The following is a 17,874-nucleotide window of genomic DNA, read 5'->3' on the forward strand; positions in this document are numbered from 1 at the left end:
GGGCACGAAACAGCATGGAAACGCTGATGGGCTATCACGCCTGCCACTGCCTACTGCGGAGGAAGTACCAGCAGTGGACCCTGTCGAAATATTTTATTCAACCATAATTGAACGCTTGCCAGTAACTAACGCGGATATAGAGGAGACCCGAAATGATCCGACACTATCTCGGGTATATGATTTGACGGTGAAGGGATGGCCAACACATGGCGACTCACTGTTGCCAGCATTCTCATCCAGAAGAGAACAGCTGTCAGTATGCCAGGGGACAGTGATGTGTGGATCCCGAGTGGTAATTCTACCCAAGTTAAGGGAGAGAGTGCTCAATGAGCTTCACGAAGGCCATCTGGGAGGGGTGAAAATGAAAAGCCTTGCTAGGGCTTATGTGTGGTGGCCGGGGATCGATCAACAAATCGAGGACCTAACAAAGAGCTGCTCAGGATACCAGAAGGTCCAAAATGCACCACCACATGCCCCTTTACACCCATGGGAGTGGCCCTCCTCTCCATGGCAACGGGTGCATATTGATTTTGCTGGTCCATTCATGGACTCAATGTTCTTAGCAGTGGATGCGCATTCGAAATGGCCTGAGGTGATAAAAATGTCCTCCACCACTACGGAGAAAACGATTGCAGTCCTACGGACCGTATTTGCCAGGAACGGCTTGCCAGAGCAGATTTGCTCTGATAACGGACCACAGTTTGTGTCCGAAGAGTGTTGGAAATTTATGAGAAGGAATGGGGTAAGGCATTACACATCCGCCCCGTATCATCCAGCCACAAATGGATTGGCTGAGAGGTTCGTACAAACCTTTAAAAAGGCAGTAAGGGCCATGTGCGATGATGACATTCCACTGCAGCATAAGGTGGACAATTTCCTGTTAGCCTACAGAAATGCGACACATGCAGTTACCAACCAGACCCCGGCCATGATGTTCTTTAACCGAAGGTTGAGATCTCGTCTGGATTTGCTCAGACCAAATGCGCAAAGAAATGTTGAGGATAAGCAATTCCAGCACATCAATGAGAAGCCGACAAGGAGCTTCAATGTAGGACAACCAGTCTTGGCCCGCGACTACAGAACAGAGAAATGGCAACCCGGAACGATATGCACACGGCAGGGGCCACTAATGTACACAGTGGATGTTGGGGAGAACATTGTGAGACGCCATGTCGACCAGATCCTAGCGGCACAGGAACGATTCAGCCCCATGTCTCGCGTACCTGGTGATGAACCCGACATACCGGTAGCATCTACCCCAGAAACCGTAGCATCGGAAGCTGATGAACTAACCGACGACAGGGGGCCAGAATCGCCTCCACACCAAGAGCAAGACACTCAGGAAAGGCGCTATCCAGAAAGGATCAGGAAGCCGCCCCAAAGACTGAATTTATAAATGGACTATTTCAGATAATGTGCATGTTAAAAGTGTTAACTGTTAAATGAACGTTATGGTACTGTTAATCTAAAAGGGGAGGAATTGTAGTGTATGTACCTTTAAGAGGAGAACTACTTTTACAGCTCCTGTATACTGTAGTACCGGCATTGACCACACCTGTATATAAACCCTGTGTAGGGATCTGTACTTTAGTCTTTAGACTACCCTCATCCAGTAAATACCTGTTGATTGTTAATCTGCAGTCTCCGTCTATTTATTGAAGAACACCATACCTTAAGATTCACGGATTTAACACACGCAGGTTAGCCCAAGGCACTAGCAGGTGAAAGAAATGGCTTCTGTGGGATTGTGAGATTATTACCCAGCATTCACAGCGGCTGAGAACCTGCTCTGTCGCTGGTATTGAATGCTTGCATGGCTCAATCCCAGGGATAGAGCGGTTTCTCTGCCACTATGGATGCTCGATAAGGGAACTCGCCGTTCGACAAATGCCGGGAACTGCACTGGGCAACACCGCATCGCACTCCATCCGTACGTCAGGTACTGATGAGCTGCTAACAGCACCCCCCCCTCCCCCCCCAGCACTTCAAACATTCGCAGCTGCAGCACACAGAGGGAAGTCTGGGTATCATTTTGGTAAATCTACTTTGCACTCCCTCCAAGGCCAATATATCCTTCCTAAGGTGTGGTGCCCAGAACTGCTCACAGTACTCCAGGTGTGGTCTAACCAGGGTTTTGTATAGCTGCAGCATAACTTTGTGTCATCGGCAAATTTGGATATACGACTTTCTATGCCACCATCTAAGTCGTTAATAAATACTGTGAATAGTTGAGGCCCCAACACAGATCCCAGCGGGACACCACTAGTCACATCCTGCCAATTTGAGTACCGACCCATTATCCCTACTGCCTGTCTCTTGCCGCTCGTCCAATTTCCTAACCAGGTCAATAATTTGCCCTCAACCCCGGGACTTTATTAAATGTCTCCTGGAAGTCAATATAAATAACGTCCATAGACATTCCCCTGTCCACTACTTACGTCACCTCTTCAAAAAATTGAATCTGGTTTGTCAGGCATGACCTACCTTTCTCAAATCCATGCTGGCTCTCTCTGATCAACTGAAAATTTTTGAGGTGTTCAATCACCCTATCCTTAATTACAGCCCACAACAGATGTTAAGCTAACTGGTCTATAATTCCCTGGTTTCCCTTTCTCGCCATTCTTAAAAAGCAGAGTGACACACGCAATTTTCCAATCTAAAGGAACGGTTCCTGAATCGAGAGAACTTAAGATTATAGTTAGGGCATCTGCAATGTGCTCACCAATTTCCTTTAAAACCCTGGGATGGAAACCATCTGGCCCTAGGGATTTGTCACTCTTTAGTGCCATTATTTTCTTTATTACTGTTATTTTACCTACACTTATTTTATTGAGTCCCTGTCCCTGATTCAGTATTAGTTTCTTTGGGATTTCCAGCATGCTATCCTCTTCCTCTACTGTAAATACTGATGCAAGTAATTATTCAACATGTCCGCCATTTCCCCATTGTCATTGACAATATCACTTTCAGTTTTTAAGGGGCCAACATTGCTCCTGACCACCCTCTTATTCTTAATTAATGTAACTATAAAAATTCTTCGTGGTGATTTTGATAACTCTTGCAAGTTTCTTTTCATACTCCCTTTTTGTAGCTCTTACTATCTGTTTTGTGACCCTTTGCTGTTCTTTGTACCTTTCCCATTTGTCAGGATCTGTGCTATTTTTTTATTTTTGTATGCCCTTTCCTTTAGTTTTATGCTGTCCCTTACCTCTTTAGTTGTCTATGGCTTTTATTTTGGCTCTTGCCCATCAGGGGTATAAACTGGTTCTGTATCACGTTAAATTCTTTTAAACGCCTCCCACTTATCTTCTGTCATTTTACCCATTAACCAATTTGCCCAGTTTACTTTGGGCAGTCTCTGCCTCATCCCGTTGAAGCCTTACCTAAATCTAGAACCTTAGTAGCTGTTTCGTGTTTCTCCCTTTCAAATGCTACTTTGAACTCGATCATGTTATGATCGCTAATGGATAAATGTTCATGCACAGTTAGGCTGTTAACTAAATCTGGCTCATTACCCATTATTAAATCAAATATGGCTTGCCCCCTTGTTGCCTCTAGGACATATTGTTGTAGAAAACTATCCTGGACACATTAAAGAAATTCACTACCTTTCTGACAGGTGCTAGTCTGCTTTTCCCAATCTATATGAAAGTTAAAATCCCCCATTAAAACCATTCTGCCTTTACTACTCGCTTGTCTAATCTCTGCATTTATACAATCTAGCACTTCAGAGCTGCTACCAGGGGGCCTATACACAACTCCCACTACAGTCTTAGATCCTTTCCTATTTCTTAATTCAACCCATAAGGTCTCCACTGGCTGCTTACCTCTCTTTAAATCCTCTCTTATCATTGAAGTGATTTCATCCCTAATCACTAAGGCTACTCCTCCCCCTCTGCCATTTTCCCTATTTGTCCTATAGACCTTGTAACCTGGTATATTTAGTTCCCAGTCCTGACTGTCCTGCAACCATGTCTCAGTAATGGCTACCATGTCATACCCTCCAATTTGAATTTGCACCTGCAGTTCATTCAATTTATTCCTTATACTCAGTGTGTTTGTATAAAGAATGCTTATTTGAGCCACACACCCTAGTCTGTCCTTCAGCTCTGATGCTTTATTCACGTTTCTTATTTCTTTCTCCTGATTTAATTGCTTTACATCTTTTAGTTCTCCCTTTGCCTGTAGTACCTAAAGTACAATTTCTGACTGCTACTCTACTCTCTTCTCTTTCGTTTGTTTTTGAACTACTGTTTGTACTATTTGTATTGTAATTTCCCCCTGAGCCTCCCCCCCCCCCCCATTTACTAGTTTAAAGTCCTTGTGACCGCCCTATTTATCCTTTCCGTTAGGACCCTGGTCCCAGATCGGTTCAGGTGGAGCCCGTCCCAATGATACAGTTCCAACTGTCCCAATACTGTTGCCAGTGCTCCATGAAATGGAACCCCTCTTTCCCACACCACTCCTTCAGCCATGTGTTTACTTTCTTAATCAGCTTATCTCTACGTCAATTTGAACGTGGTCCTGTACTTTAATTTAGCTCCTAGTTCCTGGTACTCCCCAAACAGGACCTCTTGCCTACTCTTCCCTATGTTGTTGGTCCCAACATGGACCACAACGACTGGATCCTCCCCCTCCCTCTCCAATATCTTTTCAAGCCAGTTCTAGATGTCCCTTACCCTGGCATCAGATAGGTAACATACCTGGTGGGACTCCCGATCTTGCTTACAAAGGATGCTATCTGTCCCCCTAATTATAGATTTCCACATAAATAACAGTGAGCCGTGTTAGCCTCACCATTATTCCGCAAAATCCAGCCCATTGATTTCTAATGACGCATTGCATAAATACACCAACTGCATTGCGTAGTATTGACCAATGTACAACCTATTTTTCTTCGTGCCTCTGCAAAGCACCTTGGGACATTTTTCTATATTGAAGGCACTATATAAATGCAGGTTCATGATGATGACCAAAGTCCCAACTACAATAGCAGGTATGAGCAGATATAAGCAAAACTCAGGGCAAAAGAGGAAGTCATACAGTTGGCCTCTTCCTTCCAGACTTGCATAGGAAAAATCAACAACTATTCCCATTCCTGATCGCAATCCAGTGACATTTTCTAGAAAGGGTGCATGTGAATTTCGGAAGAGGACAGTATTGGGCTCTTTTGTGATGTCGTCCTTGGTTCAAATAACCTGCTGATATTCACTGGCCAGCCTCAGATGTGAATAATAGTCACTTGGACAAGATTCTGATGGGCTGCTGTTGTCTTTGGAACCTCAACATACTTCTGCACTTTCATGAGAAAAGGGAAGAAAATTGTGGGGAAAGTCATACACTGTTAAATATGCTACACAAAATCGGAGGATAACTTTAAATTTTGCTTTCTATATGCATTTGAAGCTAGAGATTATATTTCAGACTTGTGACTCCCTCTGAGGCATCCACTTATATATATTTAATATGAGTAAACCAAATTTTATATATTTAATGAGTAAACCAAATTTTATAGAAAGAGAAAGATAGCTAAACTATTTTTATGTTTTGTACGCTGTTTTGTTTTCTAGTTGATCTTTTAAAATGACACTTGCCTTTTTCTTTTTGTTTATAGGCATTGATCATTGCATTTACATCTGATATGATTCCCAGGCTTGTTTACTACTGGACACTATCAGTGCAACCTTACGGAGAGTATAGCAGCCCAACCATGCGTGGTTACATCAATAGTACTCTCTCTGTTTTCAGAGTCACTGACTTCAGTAATCTCAGCAGGCCCATTGCATTCCCTCCCTGGTTTAACCCTGAAACCGATACCACCTGCAGGTTAGCGCTTCTGTTACTATAAATAATAATGGCCCAGAAATTGCTGGAGCACTGCATCTCATGGTGAGCGCCGTAAATTGGACTATTTTCCCCAACCTTCAGGTCGTATTACTTTTCCACCGCAAATTGCTTGAAATGCGAATTGACAATGGCCTGGCGACGTCTATGGTCCAATTGTCTATCTCCTTAACCAGTAAAATTTAAGGAGGAGGACGATACAAGTGATCGTTTTAGGGTTGAGGTGGCTCCAACATGAAACATCTGATGGTGGAAATTTAGGCCCCAATATTCACTGGGGAGTTATTGTCGGGATATCCGGAAGGGTCGTGTTTTATTTTTTTAAACCGATTCCCTGCCTGGAAGCCAGCTGGATTGACCAGCTTGGCTGCCTATCTGGCAGGGAAGGCTCTAGAAAAGGCCGCAGCCCAGGATCAGGTAAGTTTTGTAATAGTTGGGGATTGAGATCGGGGGGCACGGCAGGTGGGTACAGCGTGGTTGGGGGTGGGGATCAGGGGTAATTGGGCGGGTTCGAGGAGAGATCTGAGGGGGTCGGAGAGATGGGGGGTCAGGGATGACGGGGGCGAGATCATGGAGCTGGGAGGGAGGGGGCTATTTCTCGGTAAGCTTGTTGGGCCTGGAGGAAACACTCCTGCTCCTGCTGGCCCACAACCAATGTTGTAAATGCACTTTCATGATCGATCTAACAAACCATAATTGCATACACACATAAGTGGAGTTTCTACAGTGGGAGCAGCTCCAAGGTATTTCCTGGTCCTTGTATTAGGTTTCCATGTGTGTCAGACACCCAGCCGGCCGCCCTCCAAAAAAAATTCAAAATTAATCTATTGTGACTTTCAATTCAAAAAAAAAAAAATCAATGTAATTGATGTGCAGAAATCACAGCCTTTGTAACAAAATAGCAGTCATGAATGGTGCTTTTCTTTTATTATCACCTCCAATTGTCTCTCCTTGCTCCTCCTCCTCCCAATAATTGCAACTCGTGCCAGCATGAAGTAGCCATTCTTCATGTAGGAGCTTGAATAGTGACTGTCAGTAGCTTACTCAGTCAATTAAACATTTAACTGTTGCTGAAACCCTCATCCATGCCCTTGTTACCTCTAGACTTGACTATTCCAACGCACTCCTGGCTGACCTCCCACATTCCACTTTAGGTTAAGCAGCGCCTCGATTTCAAAATTCTCATCCTTGTTTTCAAATCCCTCCATGGCCTCGCCCCTCCCTATCTCTGTAATCTCCTCTAGCCTCACAAACCCCCCCCACCTCCCCGAGATATCTGCGCTCCTCTAATTCTGCCCTCTTGAGCATCCCTGATTATAATCGCTCAACCATTGATGGCCGTGCCTTCAGTTGCCTGGGCCCTAAGCTCTGGAATTCCCTGCCTAAACCTCTCCGCTTCTCTTTCCTCCCTTAAGATGCTCCTTAAAAACCTACCTTTTTGACCAAGCTTTTGATCACCTTCCCTAATTTATCCTTATGTGGCTCGGTGTCAAATTTTTTGCCTTAATACTCCTGTGAAGCGCCTTGGGATGTTTTACTATGTTAAAGGTGCTATATAAATATATGTTGGTGTTGTTACACTAATTAAAATGGCTGAGCATTCAGATCACGAATAAAATTTCAGTGCGATGGGCTGAATGACCTCTCTTTCATCCAGACAACTTGTGTTCAGGATATAGGGGTACATTTTATGAATTAACATCCTGGAAAAGATGTTCATTCTACAAAAGCACATAGCTGGAATTCAGTCAGTTTGACCAACACGATATAACATCCATTATGGGCGAAAGATCATGAGGATTGTGCTGACCTTCACATCAGAATTCCCAGTATACATTCCTGTTATGCAAAGCTCTGCTTCTGGAGTGTTAATTCATAAAATTTGCTCCATAGGATGAACACAGCCTCATATTACTGTTAATGTCAAGTAAATAAAGTCACAAAATGTCTAATTTTGACATTTAGTTCAAAACTGTTTTACATTAATTACAGTGTTATCAAAGTATCACTGTGTTCATACTCTTCGGCATATAGCTTGGGAAACTATAAACTGATAATGTAAGTTTCAGCAGATACAAACGAAAAGAACTTATTAAAGCACAGACCCAAATTAAACAGGAAGAAATTTGATTTTCATTTTGTTTCCCAAAACAATTTGATCGGGGTATTTATTTCCGTGGTTCTAATCACCTTTTTATCACTAGCCCTCTCCTGATAGTATGCGTGTCTCATATGCAAAGATGTTGCCTGAATAACCTTTTGATGATGTGCACTTAGAATGACGCAGTGGTTTTCATTTTGTGTTAGGTACCGTGACCTCCGATATCCTCCTGATCATCCTCTGCAGTATCACCATAGCCTTTACTTCTGGCATGTAATGGCTGCCAAGCTAGCCTTTATTATTGTTATGGAGGTGAGGAGTACTTTTTTGGGTTATTTTTGTAAGTGTAATATTTGTAGTTTGATCAATGATATTGCCCCCATGTCAGTAAGTGGAATGACCAGTGTCACAGGTAAGTGCCTTTCACATTTAGGAAGGAATACTTGGATATGCCCGTCATGAAAAAAAAATTCTTTGTACTCTAAGGGCAAGCAGCTCTTGGTAGCATCATGTCTGTGTCTTTGAATGAGTTCTGGAATGCTTTGTTGACCAATAAATATTTTACATTTGAATTATAATTTTTGACCCTCACTTGTAAAATATCATTTTTTGGCATTACCTGCTGCCTCAAGTGAGTAGTGGGGCTTGTCATTGTAATATTGATCAAATGTGCATTGAAAAATTAAATATCATTTGAATATAGCAACATAAGCTTCTCTTGGCACAGAGGTTTGAACAGACATTGTGTGGGAAGCTGCATGAATGGGATCAGCTAGCTTTTCTTAGCGCCCCATGCTAGGAAATCTGTACAATCAGGACCAGTCAATTAACTGCCCTGATCTCTCCAACCTGGAGTGCTGTTTAACTATGTATGTCTTCTTTAGAAACTCGCCAACTTAATGGGTTGTATTATGTGAACAAAATATGTATGCTTTTTGTTGAAATACATTTGAGACACACTTTTATACACACAACTATAATTACTTTTCTTATAAGAGAGAGAATTACACCAAAGGTAGGTATCCTGACGCAAATTTGCAATTTTTTCCGAGTTTGCCAATTTAATGTTCAAATTTGAAAACTTGAGATCCAATTGTTTAAGTGCCTGAATGGCAAGTAATTTGTAATTTTAGCCACTGGGAAGACAGATAGCAGTGGTGATGAATAAGAACCATAGGGCAAAGTGACTCCGGAACGGCTCTATTTCTAAAGCATGCCACCTTGCTCTGTGGGAGCTATTCTGTACATGTGTAGATTTGGAGTTTGCCAGCCTCCAGTCTCTCCCACATTCCCCATCTTGCTGTAGTGGCAATGTCCATTTTTCCATTTTCTCAGAGTGCCTGTGGTCATCGGCTCTTCGGTTGCTTCAGTGGCAGCTCTCTCCCCAAACAAGGCTAACCAAGAGTGAGACAGGTAAGAAAAACTAAACAGGAGAGAAAAACAGGGCATTCAAACTGGAGAGCGAGAGAGCAGCAGGAGGAAAGAGATAAGTGAAGGAGAGAGAGTAAATCAGAAAAAAGAAATACAAAAGTAGACAAGGATAGGGCAAGAAAATAAAGGTGAAAAAAAAGGGAAGCGCAAGAATGTGAGAAAGGACAGAGGGAAGAGAGCAAAAGAAAGCAGAAGAGATATATAAGGGGGAAGAGAGATTGAGAGCAAAGGGAAGAAGGAGACACAGAATGGAACCGGTCACTCCTTGTAAGCTCTTTGAGAGCTCACAACCCCAGCCCAATTATAGGCTGGGAGTTTGCCCACACTGTGCCAAATCAAGTGAGGGCACCACATTAATGTTTACAGGGATGCTAATTGTGTGCCCTCCAACTATTGACTGATGGTAGGCCTAATTGGAAAATCTATTCCACTTTCTCTTGTCATCTCTGAGTATATCTCCGAGTCGTTCTCACACTCTCTAACACTTTTCTTCCCTCTGTCTCCTTTCCCTTCTCTTTTTGTTGTCTTTTTTTGTGTATGGCTCTCGTATACTTTTGAATTTATCTGTCTGCACTTTTTCTTCCTTTCTCTCTTTGGTTAGGGAAAGCGGGTTTGGCCTGGGAGAGCAGCGGTTATGTGGGCTGGGACTTCATTCCATGGCCATGCTCAAAGTGGAGGGGACGTTTGGGTTGGATGGAACATAGAGCCTGAGTGGATCAGGGCCTGGCAGCTTGGGAGGAAAAATGTTGGAAGTGAAAACACTAATAAAAAAATATATATATTTAAAAAGTAGAAAGCAAAAGGTAAAAGTAGAGTAAATAATTTTTTTTTTTTTTTAAATAGGGAAGTAGAGTAAAACAAATATACTAGGAAGTACAGGTTAAAAAAAATGAAAACACCTACCTTGCATTTTACATGGAATTAATTGTTGGAATGTGAGGGGTCCATGGTTACTACATGATCACAAGATTATCATGTACCAATCACCAATGCTGCAGGCAATTTTCAGTATTACATTCTTACAGAGAAACGGACACCGAATTTTTAATAGATTTGTTTTTACTATTTTTCAGCACGTTGTGTTTGGGGTGAATTTCCTTGTGTCCTACTGGATTCCTGATGTGCCAGAAAAGATTAAAGAACAAATTAAGCGGGAGCGGTATCTAACACAGAAGCTTCTGCATGAAACTCCTCTTACAGACTGGCGCAGCAAAATGATGGATGCCTCCAAAAAACTAGTAAAAGGTCCAGTAGACCCGGAATCCAAAGGCATGGCTATATAAACACCTGTGGCACAAACATGTTATTTTTAATTTTACATTTTTTTAAAAAGGAGTTTCTTTAAATGCTATTCTGTTTGGTTTCCAAGACCAATATTTCTAGATGTATTGTATATAAACCTGTAAATGAACTGTCTTATAGTTTGTATGTCATTTGTCCCATTGCATGTTGTCGAGTCACTTTTATACAGTGATGTTGCTCAAGATGTTTCAGCAGTCCATACAAATGGTCATTTGCTGTTCTGTCCGCAGAGGCTTGACAAATCGGACACTTCAAATATCGTGAAATATGGAATTTTGGACCCTTTTTAGAATTAAAGGAAAAAAATCATTGTATTAACAAGAAGGCTGTGAACAAATTTAGGTGTCAGCTGTGGCTCAATGGTAGCACTCTCGCCTCTGAGTCAGAAGGTTGTGGGTTCAAGTCCCACTCCAGAGACATGAGCACAAATGTCTAGGCTGACACTCCAGTGCAGTGCTGAGGAAGTGCTGCACTGTCAGAGGTGCCGTCTTTCGGATGAGACATTAAACCAAGGCCTAGCCTGCTCTCTCAGGTGGACATAAAAGATCCCATGGCACTATTACAAAGAAGAGTTATATTCAGTGTCCTGGCCAATATTTATCCCTAAATCAACATAACAAAAAAACAGATTACAGTATCTGGTCATTATCACATTGCTGTTTGTGGGAGCTTGCTGTGCTGCATTTCCTACATTACAACAGTGTCTACACTTCAAAAGTACTTCACTGTAAAGTGCTTTGGGACATCATGATATCGTGAAAGGCGCTATATAAATGCAAGTCTTTCTTTTCAAATAAATAGTAGCCTGAATTTTCTGATCATTTTCAGTGTGCAGCCCACAGTTGGTATATGCCCCTGTATCCTTCAGCTACCTTACATGGGAGGATTTGCTTGGGCTGATTTCATTAGTGAAGGAGCGAAGACTAGTGATGCTTAATGTACCCTGTAGTATAGTGGCATTCATGGCCAGCACTGAAAGTACTGTGTGAGGGGTGAAGGATAATTGTAGGTGTTTAGTACACTGAATTAATGGATAGTAAGAGTAGGTTCTCCTACCTTGACCAAGCTGGTATGGTCTTTAAACTGCTTCGGGCATTGAATCCAGTACACAATATGATGCTCATGGCACTTATACTGATAGCTACCTCCTGCCATTCTAGTTGTGCAGTTTGCCTGGGGTCCCACAGTGCTTCATCTGGAAGAAACTGCCCTTCTGTGCCTCACTTCTATAGCAGAATTCATAACGTCTCACCTGAAACTACCTTCCAGACATTGTGAACCACCAAAGAAGCTTGCTGTCTTGAAAAGCCAGGAACCACAATGGTTGTCCCTTTAAGCTACTGCACACCTATAAATCTGGTAGCAACATCTGCTTTCCTGCTCTGCAATGGGGACGCTCCCAACTAACACTAAGAACTCAATATGGTAACAAGGCTGTCAGTGCACTAACGATCAAGTGGGTGCTTTTCCTGCAACTTCCAGTCGAGTTTATGCCCAGTCACAAGAACATAAGTAATAGGAGTAGGCTGTATGGCCCTTCGAGCCTGCTCCACCATTCAATAATACCATGGCTGATCTACCTCAACTCCACTTTCCCGCCCTATCCCCATACCCCTTGATTCCTAGTGTTCAAAAATCTCGGTCTTCAATATACTCAACGACTGAGCAGTCACAGCCCTCTGCGGTGGAGAATTCCAAAGAGTCACAACCCTCCGAGTGAAGAAATTGTTCCTCATCTCCGTCCTAAATGGCCGACCCCTTATCCTGAGACTATGACCCCTAGTTCGAGACTCTCCAGTCAGAAAATAAACGCTAGTGTTTCTAATCTATTTGGGTGTGAAGGGGTTAAACCATTCACCAACCAGTGCTGATCATGCTAGTGTTGTTAGAATGATACTAAAGCAGAACAATACTCCAGAGGGAAATACTTTCAATCTAAAGTACTCTCGCTCTCTAACCACCATAAAAAAAAATATATGTAATTTGTCCTGCCAGCTTTTCAAAGTAGAAAACAACTCCCGGCGGGGATCAATAACCTTTCCAGTTCTGTCTGCTGGTCTTGACACTCCAATGCAGTTGGAGATTTCAATATCTGCCTGCCCTGACATTAATTTGCAACTGTTTTAATAATGTGGAACTGAATTAAAGGCCATATTGTCCTTTATGTGTAAAGCTTAATGAAAAAGCAAAATCGAATGAAAGTAGTACCTTTTTTTGTTTTTTTTTACTGCTATTCCAAGTCCTGCTACTAATGTAAAACTATGTTTGTGAATAGCAGAGTAAAAGTTGCCCATTAAGAGCTGTTAACTTTTTAAAGGCCAATCATGCGAAACTTTTATCAAAATTGGGCAGAGGGGGATACAAACAAAAAAATGAGGTATTATTACCTCACATTCACATCTGTGAGTTAGTTACATAAAGAAGGGGAACATTTTTAAGTGTTAAACCGACCGTAAAATTTCTTTTAGATTAAATACCTTTTTAAAAAAAAACAAATCAAAGAACTGAATAAAACAGTGGGGATGGATTTTTGCAGCGGTTCTCCCGCTTGTCTGTCATAACTTTGGCAGAAAATCCACGGAAACCCTGGATGAACTATGCTGTTTTTCCAGGGTTTCCACAGCTCATCTGCTGAAATTAAGCTGGATGAACTGGAGAACCTCCATGGAAATTCACCCCCAGTACTTTTTCCCCCAAAAGAGAATTTTGGGGAGTTTTGCAATAATATACCACCAATGGTGTTGGATATATTTCACTAACTGTATAACACTTGTTTCAAGTTTTTCAATGGAAGATTAATAACGGCTGTAAAACCAGCAATGATGATCAATAAATATCTCAAATCCACTGTATATAACACAGGAACTGCCTTTTGACATGCAGCTGTTTTGGGGTACAAAAGAGCAGCTGTCTGCTGTCACAGTTTCAGTGTCCTGTGATGTATAATTGGTATCTGTCAGAACATGATGGAGATTTCATCTAAAACAATGAAAAGTAACTCCAAAAAAGTGCGCACGCCTCATGTCACAGGGTTGGATGCCATTCAAGATAATGGGAGCTTCTCACTAGCTGCACAAAAAATCCATTGTGTTAGAGGCTACATGTCCTTGGTCACTTGGTGGCCACTGTCCTTCACTAAGGAGGTTGTGCAGTTCAGTCCATCTCTTTCCACACATGGTTAATATGTGTAATAAGGTGCAATCACAACTTTATACAAAAAAAAACAAATCGAGAAATTGTTCTATTTGAAATACTTATCAGAAAGGAAAACATCATTCAATAATTTCAACAGATTCTTTTTATATGAATGTCAAAAAAGTACTAATAAATATGCACAGCATGCCTTTTGCACCTTTTATAACTTCTTATTTTTAAATGAAGTAACATTTGTAAACAATTGTTCTCTCCAACTAAAAGTATTTTCCATAGAACTGGTAATAACACATTCATTTTTGATTAACTTTGTACCTGTAACATTAAGTAAATAACTGTTAATTAAGACAAATTGATATAGAAGTGAAGCATGTATCATTAAAAATGTGGTGGCATAAATATATTTGCCATTATTGACACATTGAGATTGTCTGTTGGACGGCAACAACATTCTAATTGACATTTTCAAACTTCTACATGCTATTTTAAAATTTGAAGAATTTTCTTCCCATTGAAATGAATCTTTAAATTGTCAGATCTTATTGTTGTACTATCATATGGACTGGGGGAGCAGTATTTTGCAAAATAACAATTAGGCAGGTAGAGCACAATGGAAAAGTTTTGTCTACCATTGGTTTCTCAGATGTATGCTTTCCATTATAAATGTGTGAACCGTAGGATAAACTTTCTCTAATCTACTATGAAGTACAATTTTTGATTCTTACAAAGTCATAAACAATCCAAAGTTTGCTTCAATCCAATTTAATTTGAAAAATTAGTATCTGATTGCCCTGTAAATTACAATCTTACTGTTGTTATCTAATCCTGAGATCACCTCTTTTGTATCAGTTTAAGGATCCCAATTGCCATTAATCATTTAAGAGTAAATTCATGACATTTACTGCTGTAAATTTTGAAGTTTTAAGTAAATGTTCATACCTGAGTCCATAGGGTTTTCTGTTATTGACGAATGCAATACCTGAGGAACGTTTATTTTATCTGGTAATCTCTTTTAGATGTGGGACTTCCCTTGTGAACACTGGAACATGTAGGTAAATCAGCATTTTCTGCATTTTTGCAGATCCTTTAAGTGCAATTATTGTATACTTCACAGCTGGATTAGAGACATTTTTGTCAATTGTACTGTTAAGTGCCAATTTAGCAGTATGAAAAGGCATAATTATTGGGCCGGATTTTGTGGTAAAAATAACAGTGAGGCTATCAGCGCTCACCATTATTAACCTGTAAATCGGATAGCAACTTCCAGCGACTGCACATTCGCAGATAAATGCATAAATCAGGAAGTTTCTGTCTGAGATGCCCTGCTCCTCCAGAAGCTGCATGATAGCGGTGTCTTGCCAAGAGACTTACTTCAAATGCATGGAACAGTGAGAAGTTACTGTACTTATACGCACTAAACTTGCCAGAAAAAGGTACGGCTTGTCCATTCCAGTGTCAGTACCTTTAAACGGCGTGATAAGTCTTAATTGCTGCCAAACAGCACCTCTGGCACTGAAATTTAACTCCTAAAAGTGTAGCGTCTCATTCCTTCAGATTTGAATTATTGCTGGAAATGATTATAAAAAGTTTTTTTTTACTTTCTCTTTTGTCTCTCTCTTGATCCAATCTTTCTTTCCACCTCTTTCACTTTCTGTACCTGATTTGACATTTAATTCAATATTTGAACTGACACTTCCTGGTTCAGACTCTGTGTTGCTCATCAATCTGATTGGTTAAGGAGATACACAGTTGCTTGTCCTGTTCACACAAGTCCCAAATGCTCTTGTATAGGCAGAGACCCTCATTGCATTTAAAAAGTACTTGGATATGCACCTGAAGTGCCTAACCTACAAGGCACTTCAGGTGCATAAATTCTAAGATGGGAAGAAATTGCTTATTTGAAAAACATAAACTAGCTTATTCTGCACAGCTAAGCCCTCCTCACCATACAAAGCAGTGAATGGAAGAGAAACTTTTTGTGTTTATAGTGTTACTGGGAAGAGAATCCATTCAATTGATAAACAATTCTACCCTAATATATTGCTTTGCTTTAAGCTCTGGTTAGGATAAAGTTAACATTTGAAGTTTATTAATTTTTTTTCATTTTTGCTAAAATGTTGATTGTATCCATTTAACTCCCAAAAGGTTGCATTTATTGTTTAAGCAAAATAGCAGATATTCATACCTATAACATTGTCAGGTGGGTATAGTTTGTTTAACCCTAACTGTTAGTTGAAAAGGTTAGTTCTATATGTGGATGAACAAATACATGGCTGATGCATGATATTTTGTGTCAGGAATGTTTAATAACAGGTTTTCATAACTACTTTTTCTTTAAAATCTTGTAATGAAGCCAACATATAGATACTTTTATTTTGTTCTGTCGTAAATGTAATTATTGAACACACGTCAGTCTTTACCAAAGAGCACCAATAATTTGGAATAAAAAATATTCATTTTTCATTTTGTCTTTTTCTTGAAAGCGCTTGCTGTGTTAAAAGAAAACTTTACCTCAGTTGTATTGTGACGGTGAATATGCTGATAGGTTAATTGTATTTGTCAAGATAAGATTTGTTTTATTGGGGGGGGGGGGGGGGGGAGGCCTTGAGCAAAACTGTATTGATCTTTATTTTGTCATTTGAAGTATTTCCCATGTTTCAGAACAAAAATAATGAATTTCATTCCTTTTTCCAACCTGTGGCTTGGAGTTGCTTGGCACTATTTCCTGAAATAGAACCAGTCAAAATTTGTGGAATTATTTGGTTTTTTTTATTGCTTTTTAGTTATATATGAATTTTGTTTAATACAATGGAGTGCCAGTTCCTACAGAACTTTCTGCAATAGACAGATTCATGATTTAATCTTTCAGTAATACAATATATGTGTATGTCATTGAGGCAGAAGGGAGATGGAAATAGTGAGCAGGTCCTGTACAGTAGGCATGCTAAAAGGCTGAGGGACTTCCTCATTTCTGCATCCTTCTTAAGATGGTAACTGATCTCTCAGGAGCCACCTTTCCCTTTGAATAAGGCTGACACAAAGAAAATTGCCTGTTTCCCACTAATAGTGTAAAAGCCTTAAGGAACTAACTCCCTTCAATCCAGGACTTGAGCACATAGCCTCGACTGCCAATCCAGTGCACTACTGATGACTATTACATTTTCAGAGGTGCTGTACAGCAGAAGAAATGTTAAACTATCTGCCTGTTGAATTGGTTTAGATTGACAGCAACAAATTACAACTTGCATTCATGTAGTGTCTTTAAAGTAGAAGAATGTCTCATGGCACTTCAGAGGATTAATCACAAACTAGACACCCAGCCAAAGAGGTGATATCAGGAGAGATGATCAAAAGCTTAGTCAAAAAGGTGGGGTTTAAGGAGGGTCTTCAAGGAGGATCCTCCCTTCAGCGGCAAAGGTGTTTAGACAGGGAATTCCAATGTGTGGGGCCTAGGCCGCTGAATGCATGACCATCAACGATGCAGCAATGGGGGTGATGCACAAGAGTCCAGAGTAAGGGCAATGAAGTGTTTGGCCTGAAGTGTTGTAGGGCTGAGGAAGGTGGAGATAAGGAGGGGTGAGACCATGAAGGTATTTGAACACCAGGATGAGCATTTTAACTTGGTCTTGGGGGGCGAATGTATGTCAGTGAAGACTGGGGGGCGATGGGTGAATGGGACTTGATGTGGGTTAGGATAAGGGAAGCCGGTTTTGGATGAGCTGTTGTTTATATAAATTACAGGATGGGAGGCTGGGCAGGAGATCATTGAATTAGTTGAGTCTAGAGGTGACAAACAAATGGATGAGGGTTTCAATAGCAGATAGCCTGAGGTAGGGGCAGAGGTGGGTAATGTTACAGAGGTGGTATTAGGTGGTTTTTGTGATGGAGAGTATAAGGGGTTGGAAACTCAACTTGGGATGGAACAGGTCGCCAAAGTTGCAAACAGTCTGGTTCAGCCTGAAACAGTGGCCAATGAGGGGAATAGAATGGGTAGACAGGGTATGAAGTTTTTGACGGGGCAGAAGATAAGGCTTTGGTCTTCC

At 41.0% G+C, this 17,874-nt stretch overlaps 1 protein-coding gene across 2 annotated transcripts in view; it reads left to right on the forward strand.

Annotated features, from left to right (window-relative positions):
- The window catches only part of ano6 (anoctamin 6), a 181,953-nt gene extending 165,661 nt beyond the window's left edge, over nucleotides 1–16,292 (forward strand). For both annotated transcript variants that reach the window (XM_086009390.1, XM_086009388.1), the window contains 3 exons: nucleotides 5,615–5,826; nucleotides 8,152–8,257; nucleotides 10,450–16,292. In XM_086009390.1, coding sequence (XP_085865516.1) covers nucleotides 5,615–5,826; nucleotides 8,152–8,257; nucleotides 10,450–10,659 — 528 coding nt within the window. In that variant the 3' untranslated portion in view covers nucleotides 10,660–16,292. The remainder of the gene's footprint in view (nucleotides 1–5,614; nucleotides 5,827–8,151; nucleotides 8,258–10,449) is intronic.
- Nucleotides 16,293–17,874: the final 1,582 nt, after the last annotated feature.

This window comes from Somniosus microcephalus, chromosome 16 (genome assembly GCF_052327205.1).
Source record: "Somniosus microcephalus isolate GS21.2 chromosome 16, FLI_Smic_1.0, whole genome shotgun sequence".
In the NCBI taxonomy this organism is placed as follows: Eukaryota; Metazoa; Chordata; class Chondrichthyes; order Squaliformes; family Somniosidae; genus Somniosus; species Somniosus microcephalus.